The sequence below is a fragment of the Ipomoea nil genome, unplaced genomic scaffold (assembly GCF_001879475.1).
Source record: "Ipomoea nil cultivar Tokyo-kokei standard unplaced genomic scaffold, Asagao_1.1 scaffold3100, whole genome shotgun sequence".
In the NCBI taxonomy this organism is placed as follows: domain Eukaryota; kingdom Viridiplantae; phylum Streptophyta; class Magnoliopsida; order Solanales; family Convolvulaceae; genus Ipomoea; species Ipomoea nil.
Window position 1 is genome coordinate 81,046 of NW_017619528.1, and position 9,550 is coordinate 90,595.

The 9,550-nt window shown below is 33.6% G+C and overlaps 1 protein-coding gene across 1 annotated transcript; it reads right to left on the reverse strand.

Annotated features, from left to right (window-relative positions):
• Positions 1-713: 713 nt before the first annotated feature.
• On the reverse strand, positions 714-1,502 carry LOC109166508 (dammarenediol II synthase-like). Its single transcript, XM_019315456.1, has 3 exons — positions 1,430-1,502; positions 1,242-1,325; positions 714-942 (listed from the first exon to the last, which is right to left on the reverse strand). Exons 1-3 carry the CDS (start codon positions 1,454-1,456, stop codon positions 820-822), a joined length of 234 nt encoding a protein of 77 aa, XP_019171001.1. The 5' UTR covers positions 1,457-1,502; the 3' UTR covers positions 714-819.
• Between the last annotated feature and the right edge of the window lie 8,048 nt (positions 1,503-9,550).

Consider the following 9,550-nt stretch of genomic DNA (forward strand, 5'->3'; position numbering starts at 1 on the left):
TATATGTGATATATTTTCTATCAAGTAAGAAAGATAAGCTTTCAATGCAATTCAATCACTCAAAGAGACTCGAAACTTTACTTTACACACTTACCATTCAACAGTTTATTATTATTATTTTTTGAATGTTACTGGCCCTATTACATTCAACAGTTTATTAGTTGCTCTTATTTATATTTTTTAATGTCGTTTCACAAACTACAAATCGTGCTAAGTCTGCTATGTGTTATTTTCAATGTGCATCAACTTAGCTTGGAACTAAAGTTTTTGTTGACTAATTTGTTAACATTTCAACATAACTTGTCTCGATAGTTTTGTGAAATTAACTATCAAGTCCATCTATAGGAATATATGAAATGAATGATGGCCAGAGAATGTAGCAAATTATGGGATTGGAGAAACAAAAAATCATGAGAGAAACAACCTGCAAGGGGAGTGGTGAGATCATATATATATAGTAAGACCAATTTTGAGCCACACATTTTTTTTTTCTCAACAACCCCTAATATCCTGGTTAGGTAAGGTTTTTATAGCTTCAAGAATCATTATTAACTAATCATGCATGCAAAAAATCCCCATAGCACCATATGTTTCCAAAGATAGTAATTAAGAGCCCAAAATGGTAAACCCATTACATCATACATCTCATATTGTTTGTCTAATTCAACTAACAAAAGTCATTCAAATAATTTATAACTAATATAATTATAACTAATAATTTATAACTAATAATAGGAGTCGATATAATGTTACTGAATCAAACTCAATCACCATACAAAGATTGTTATTTCTTAAAGTAACATAGTGTACACCTCAGGATTACATGTTAACTTTGGATGTCCACAGACGTTTACGATATTCAGCCAATGGCCACAATGGGAAGTAACTCCTATATTGTGCATAGTCCAACATGCAATTCCTCATAAAGACTCCAGTAATGTCCTAATTATGTTTTGTAATTATTAATTATTAGGAAAGTATTTGAAAAATAAAAAAGATAAAAATATTTAAAGAAAAGTAGCTATTTTTGTCTTCATATTTGCAGCTATAAGCCACTAAAATCTTGTTGACAAGCAAGAAACCAAAACCGTCAGCTTGTACGTAAACATTTGAAGGGTAATTAATATTTATGTTAGCAATTGAAGTTTTGAAATTTCTATTTTCTATAAATATTAGTACAAAAAAATTATTTTTCAAATATTTGAATTACAAATACGTAGGTGGGTAAATAGTTGACTTACTTGTTGAGGGAAATCTCCATTTTTCATTTGTGCATTGATTAATAACTTAGCCGCTTTGTGTAAAGGAGTTGGATCCCCCTCAACCTAATAAACAGGGACAAAAAACACCCTTAATTACATAAGTTGTTCTTTGAGCATGCATGCATCTAAGGGTACTTTTTACCTAGATTTCACTAAACAATACTAACCTGTCCAGTGTGCATGAGTCCTAGCATTGCCCACGATGTTTGTACCAAATTTGTACGATTCCCTTCCAATGGTATATATAGTTGCATGTTATTGATGTTGTGCCTTTGTCTCAATGTGTGTACATCAATACAGTTGTTTTACCGAATGAATTTGATGAGGACAACCAAAGGCTCAAAGATCAACATACAAATAAGAGAAGTCACAATTACAAGTTCAAAAGCTAAGAAATTGCGACGGGTTGTATATGGATTAATCCATGCAATTTGCCAAAAATAAGTGAGGAATTAATCTAAATGGTCCAAATTTTCGTGGCTGCATTGGGAGAATTCAAATGAAGCTAAACTCAATCCATTAAGGCAAATAAATTCTCATTTAGTATAGTTTTAATATTATTCATGTGCTATATTTATTTTATTTTAGGTTACATGTCTAGGATGAATGAATACCATTCATTGCCTTGTAATGGAGTCTTTTGATCTCCTTGAGAGTTATGTATTAGCCTATTTAAAGGCTAAGCACAATCAGAATTTTAAAGATAGAGATGAATGAAGTTGAATGAAAGAAATGCTTAGGCATTTTGTTGTCTCTCTTGTGTGTTGAGAGATGTTATTCTAGGCTTATCAAGATAATACCAATCTTGTGGTGTCATCCATTCCTTATCACCTAGGACCAAGGTGTGGCGGAAATATCTTTATACAAAAACACAAAAATAATCCCCCAAACCAACCAATTCCATCTCCAAACCCTCAAACCGTAATTGTTGTTCATGCTGTTTTGGTGAGGAAAAGATCGGGCAACCGTAGGAATCTTTGCTGAATCGAATCTTGAAATCATCAACAAAGATCCGTATCAGTTTGGTGTCAGAGCATCAGGTTGATGCTCTGACACCAAACTGATACGGATCTTTGTTGATGATTTCAAGATTCGATTCAGCAAAGATTCCTACGGTTGCCCGATCTTTTCCTCACCAAAACAGCATGAACAACAATTACGGTTTGAGGGTTTGGAGATGGAATTGGTTGATGTAGGGGTTGGTTTGGGGGATTAATTTTGTATTTTTGTATAAAGATATTTCCGCCACACCTTGGTCCTAGGTGATAAGGAATGGATGGCACCACAAGATTGGTATTATCTTGATAAGCTTAGAATAACATCTCTCCACACACAAGAGAGACAACAAAATGCCTAAGCATTTCTTTCATTCAACTTCATTCATCTCTATCTTTAAAATTCTGATTGTGCTTAGCCTTTAAATAGGCTAATACATAACTCTCAAGGAGATCAAAAGACTCCATTACAAGGCAATGAATGATATTCATTCATCCTAGACATGTAACCTAAAATAAAATAAATATAGAACATGAATAATATTGATATGAACCTAGTCCAAGGCTCAAATAAAGATGGAATATTGTCCCAAGAATGCTCTCAAAACTAAAGATAGAGATGGATCAAAATACCTTAAACCTCACGAAAACCCTTTGTGATATGAACCTAGTCCAAGGCTCAAATAAAGATGGAATATTGTCCCAAGAATTCTCTCAAAACTAAAGATAGAGATGGATCAAAATACCTTAAACCTCACGAAAACCCTTTGTCTCGAATCCTCAAAGACTTGGAAGAATCACATGTAGCTTCAAGTACCTCGATGTTGCAATCTTCAATCAACTAGAGTCGGATCTAGTTTCTTTCGATTCAAGAACGAGTCCACGAACCTAAATCTAAGGTTGAAGAAAGTAAGATTGATTCGAGTCCACGAATCAATTTGCTAGTCGAGTCCACGACTAGCCACTAATTGAGTCCACAATTAGCCATAAGGTTTCTTACACAAGTGTAAAGAAAAACTTAAGAATTTTATTGAATTAAAGCCTGTTTAAAACTGATATGGATGTGCCCTATTTATAGGTATAGGGCAGCATTGTAATCTAAATACAATGGGAAAAAGAGTCCTAAACCTAATCTAGAAAACAAGTAAATAGAGTTTTATTTAGAAAAGGATTTAAGGAATCCTTTCTAAATACAACTAGTGTTTTCTCTTTTATGCCAAACAATTTAAATTAATGATGACCAAAAATAATAGGGCTGATTTGGGCCTAATTTAATCACCAAAATCAGCACTTAAACAATTATAAAAAAGCCTTGAGTTCTTCTTCATATTTTGCAAATGGGCTTGACTTGGATTTCCACCATCTTTGAACATCACCAATGAAGAGTTGCCTTAATTGTTTGGACTTGGGCCTTGTGATTGGCCCAATTAGTACTCTTAATGGATCTTCATATGTTGGGCCGCATCATCCTCCCCTTCTTGAAAATGATTCGGCCTCGAATCTTGTAAGCATTGTCTTCGATCCATTATATCACTTGAAATTGGCCACTATAATATTTTCCTCTATCGAATGGACTTATTATTGGTCTTTGTTGTTTGTTCCACCAATGATGTTTTAAGGTCGTAGTTATGGGCCTTGTGATGAGCCCACTATTTACCCATACTGGATTCCATGTGTACTGGTTCCTATTATTCTCCCATTCTTGAAAAGGATTCGTCCTCGAATCCAAATCTTCAGTGAAAGACAAGATAGCAAGCTCACTTTCTGTTTTATCACGCTCATGGAACTTTTTCTTGGGATGCTTGACACGAGTCGCTCCAATCATCATCCTACAATCAACAAGTAAGGCAATTAAGTCTAATGACACATAAGGGAATTTAAACATTCTGGATGGTAATAATTCAACAAAATGAGACATATTAAATTTATGCATCTTATTTGAATTGTCAACAAGCACAAAATCTTTCCTCCTAGAGCTTAAGGTAAAATCAAACAGAAAATTCATGGAAATATCAAGTAATGATTTAGATGTATTATGGTGGTAAGTAGCACAATTCTGAACATAAGATTCTACATCTTTTTTCTTCTTTGGCCAATGAAAATATTCATGCAAAAGATCATTACTCTTTAGAAAATCAAAATGTCCCGTATGTGAATCAACAATTAAATCATTGCCCAAAACAAAGCAAAAAGTGTCAATCCCATTGACTTTGAACCAAAACCCCTTGTGCAAGTGGTATTTGCCATAAGAAGTTTTCAAATGTGCCTTATAACTTCCAAGTGATTCCTTATCTCTATCAAATAAAGTTTTAGTAAAATCAAAATTAAGGAATCTTGGATGTATTGATGCAAACAAATTTCTAGCACATCTGGCAAGTAGGTCATTAATAGAAACATGGCAAACAAATGTAGAGAATTTTAATGCATGCTTTTGAAATAAAAGTGAGTAAATAGTTACTCCCCTTCTTTTCTCTTGCTTATTATCTTTTTTTGTTAGCAAGCGAGGCTGCACTTTGATAGCTTTGGCTGGTTCTTTCCACTGTACCACTGATAGCGGTTCCTTTGTTTGGCTACAATCTAAGTTAGAGGACTGGAGTGGTGACTCCAATTCTAAACGTGGAGGTTCCAGTTTGCTCTCTTTGATTTCTTCTTTCTTCAAGGCTGGTTTGAGAACTTGCTTCGATCTCAATTGAATTTCTTCTACTTGTTTTGGAAGTAGAGGCTTAAGCACATGTATAAATCTATTATAGGTGACATTGCATGTGTTGTTGAGTGCATTATAATAAAAATGTCTATCATGTTGCCATGACCTTCCAAGTGAAACATGTGCAGTACACATTGGCACAATATCGCATAGAACCTCATCATAATACTTGCCAATACAAAAAGAAATAAAAACTTGTTTAGTCACTCTCACATCCCCAGAATCAATAAGATTGTATGGTTGGGGGTGATTGATAAGAGGTAACTTAAGGTAGTCCACCATGGCTGCACTAGCTAAATTCATACAACGATCCGAATTGATAACGATAATGCATCCCTTTCCATGAATGTTTCCCCTAGTATAGAGTGGCAGTTGCACTCGCTTAGGGTGTTGCTCTAGATTAGTCATTCGAGTGCTTAAACCTTCCATGGCAAAGGCTAGAGCATCTATTTTATGCTCTAATCTCTTACGTGTGTTTGGAACCTCTTCAGCCATCTGTAGATGAGAAACAAAATCTAAAAACAAGAAGATATGTGAGTATTCATGTTAGTGAAACCAAAAAGTTGGCTCGCTCCCTCTCTATTCTCAGCTCACAGGTAAGAGGTGGATTATATGGCTCGGGGGTGCACTACACACTCTTACAAACACACACTCCACTCGTGTATCGCTCAAGGTGGCAGATACTCTCACAAGCCTTTTTCCAAAAAGGAAAATTCTAGTCCGGAACTCAAGTTGATATGGATTCAACCTCAAAGTTCAAGAAAACATACCTTGGAAAACTTCACAAGCCTTTGAGAGTAAGGTGTATCGCGAGGTAGGTAATAAAATTGAGAGCAAGAAGCAAAGAAAAAGGACAATACGAGCAAAGAAACTAAATAAGATTTGAAAGAAAAAGGAAACCAAAGAAGGAAGTATGGCAGAAAGATATGCAAGATCAATATCAAAAGATAGAGACAAATAGACTATAAAAGGGGTTCACGTGTACCACAACCAATTAGGAATCTATCAAGAACTCCTTCCAACCTTATACTTTTCCCCTTCCTTGTCCCTCCAAAATTCTCCTACCAGCCAAATTCTTTCCCCAACCTTATTCTTCTTCTTTATTGCTTTCTCTCTTTTTTTTTTTCAACTTTCTTGATTTTTTTTTTATTTTTTTTTGATAGGTAACCTCCAAATAACTACTGTAAATAACAACAAAAATTTCGGACCAAGAGGAACCACACAACCCCTTCAAAACAGAATCAAGAATTTCAAGAATCGCCCAGAAAAACAGAAACAATGTTCTTACTTCGAAGATCAATATCTCAATGACCGTAAGGAATTAGCAAGTGTATAATATATCAATAGAACTCCCCAGAAGAGATCTAAAACATATCAAAATATCAGATAAAACTAACCAGTGGATCTTGAGATATAGGTAATTCTTTGAAACTGGTCACAGCTCGCGGAAATCTGGACAGGGTGTGATTGAGACGTTATTGCGCGTAAATGCGCTTTGGATATAGGTAAGGGTGAGATGGGGTTGTTTTCTTTACAGAATATGTGGTAATATGGCGCTTAGGAGGTGTGAGGTCTCGTTGATATTGGACGAGAAAAAGGAAAAACTCTTTCGGGATAGGTTTTCAGGAAACTAAAGAACATGTATCAAGAGTCAAGAAAATAATCAAGAATGCTAAGGAAAAATTTTTTGGGGTTTTTTTAATGAATAAGACACGAAAAAAAGTAGTATATAAGATAAGAACGAGATAAACCTAGGGAACCAAAGAAATCAAATTTCTAACGATAATGAGATAAACCTAGGCTCTGAATACCAAATTGATATGAACCTAGTCCAAGGCTCAAATAAAGATGGAATATTGTCCCAAGAATGCTCTCAAAACTAAAGATAGAGATGGATCAAAATACTTTAAACCTCACGAAAATCCTTTGTCTCGAATCCTCAAAGACTTGGAAGAATCACATGTAGCTTCAAGTACCTCGATGTTGCAATCTTCAATCAACTAGAGTCGGATCTAGTTTCCTTCGATTCAAGAACGAGTCCACGAACCTAAATCTAAGGTTGAAGAAAGTAAGATTGATTCGAGTCCACGAATCAATTTGCTAGTCGAGTCCACGACTAGCCACTAATTGAGTCCACAATTAGCCATAAGGTTTCTTACACAAGTGTAAAGAAAAACTTAAGAATTTTATTGAATTAAAGCCTGTTTAAAACTGATATGGATGTGCCCTATTTATAGGTATAGGGCAGCATTGTAATCTAAATACAATGGGAAAAAGAGTCCTAAACCTAATCTAGAAAACAAGTAAATAGAGTTTTATTTAGAAAAGGATTTAAGGAATCCTTTCTAAATACAACTAGTGTTTTCTCTTTTATGCCAAACAATTTAAATTAATGATGACCAAAAATAATAGGGCTGATTTGGGCCTAATTTAATCACCAAAATCGGCACTTAAACAATTATAAAAAAGCCTTGAGTTCTTCTTCATATTTTGCAAATGGGCTTGACTTGGATTTCCACCATCTTTGAACATCACCAATGAAGAGTTGCCTTAATTGTTTGGACTTGGGCCTTGTGATTGGCCCAATTAGTACTCTTAATGGATCTTCATATGTTGGGCCGCATCAAATATTAAAACTATACTAAATGAGAATTTATTTGCTTTAATGGATTGAGTTTAGCTTCATTTGAATTCTCCCAATGCAGCCACGAAAATTTGGACCATTTAGATTAATTCCTCACTTATTTTTGGCAAATTGCATGGATTAGTCCATTTACAACCCGTCGCAATTTCTTAGCTTTTGAACTTGTAATTGTGACTTCTATTATTTGTATGTTGATCTTTGAGCCTTTGGTTGTCCTCATCATAATTTCTTCTATTTGCTACAAGTTTACCGAAGGATATTTGATTATTCTATTGTGGTTGTTCTTATATTTTGTGCAATACGTGTGTGTATTCTAATTGTTCTTTAATGTCAATAAAATTCTTCGTTGTCAAGCCTTGATGTTGTTATTTTTAAATTTAATTATTTTAATTTTTGGATACTTAATTATTTACATGACTTTGTGATCGTTTTTACATATGTACTATTTTGTATTTTAAATATTTTTGTTGCAAACTATAAGTTTTTGGCATATACTCCGCAGTTTATATTAATATACAAGTGTTTTATTAAACCCACAATTATTTGTTATATTTGTTTTTTTTTTTTCATAAAAAAGAAGATATATTAGAGATTTTCAAAAAAAAATATAGAAAAGTTTAAATTAAATGAACCAAACATGTTAACTACTTTTCTAGCTAATTTAAATGTTATGTTCCATGGTAACACAAACCGTGTTAATTAATTTTTCCTCAAAAGTTATTCCCATCAAATAAATATTTTAGATTTATTTTTCCAAAAATTTAATACACCGGAAAGGACTGTACTGAACAATCTCTTTAATGTTGGAGCAATGGAGCACGTCAAATTAAATAATGATTTCAGACGCAATGTTACCTGTAAGAGTACAATAATTGGCTAAAATTTAAATTACAATAAACCTCACGAAGGCCTTTTGCTATAGTACAATTTTATACCAATGAGAGTACAATAATGCTCTAATTTATTACTACAATAATACCACTCTAACCGCTTTGATCAGATCTCAGTTCTAAAGCAAAGGTAGCTTAAGTTCATTAGTGTGGCAAATTTTTATGATATGTGTGAATATGGTCCTAAATAAAATGTACATTATAAATATATTAAAGAAATATTATTTATGTATTAAATGTATATTATTTCATAGTATACAAAATAATATACCTTCAACATTCAAATAATGTAGTTTCAGTACACAAATAATGTGCCTTTAATATATATAAAATGTATCTTTTATTTATAGTCCACACAGTTGTGTGGAACATTGTTCCCAAAAGGTTGAATCCTCAACCCCAAAGGCCTCACACGTCCCGTCCCGACAGAGAATCTGGGAGGATGTAAATCATGGTAACTCAGCTGAACACGGATGCTAGATCTTTTCTTACTATGCACAAGGAGCCCCCTCACATTGAGAGGTTGCTCCCACACTACTGTTGGTGAGACTCGATCCCAGGTCATTGTTCCCAAACTTCACCCATATAACCAACTGAGCTGCCCATGCGGGCGGTTGTGTGGAACATGGTTCAAGGAATAATAATTGCATTAGTCTGACTCTTTGTTTTGATTTACGAAAAAGTCCACAACCACTAACCGAAGAAGCCCAAACTTTCAAAACTAAAGTAGATTTGAAATAATTTTCTGTCAAATATAATAATCAAACTTTAACTATTAAAATTTGTTTTCACAAAAAAAAAAAAAAGTCTATTAAAATTTATTGCTTTGTTAACTATTAAAAATTATAACCATTAAATATTACAAATTATTTAGTTTTATATATCTCGTATTATGCCAACTACTATGTAGTATGATGACACATCTGTTACTATTTCAAATGTGTAGTCACAAAATCAAACTCTAGTGGTGCAGACAATTTATTCTTTGTGCAGAAAAAGTTTAAAAAAGTATAGAACAAATACTAATTTGTAAAACAATCATGAGTGTTTCAAAA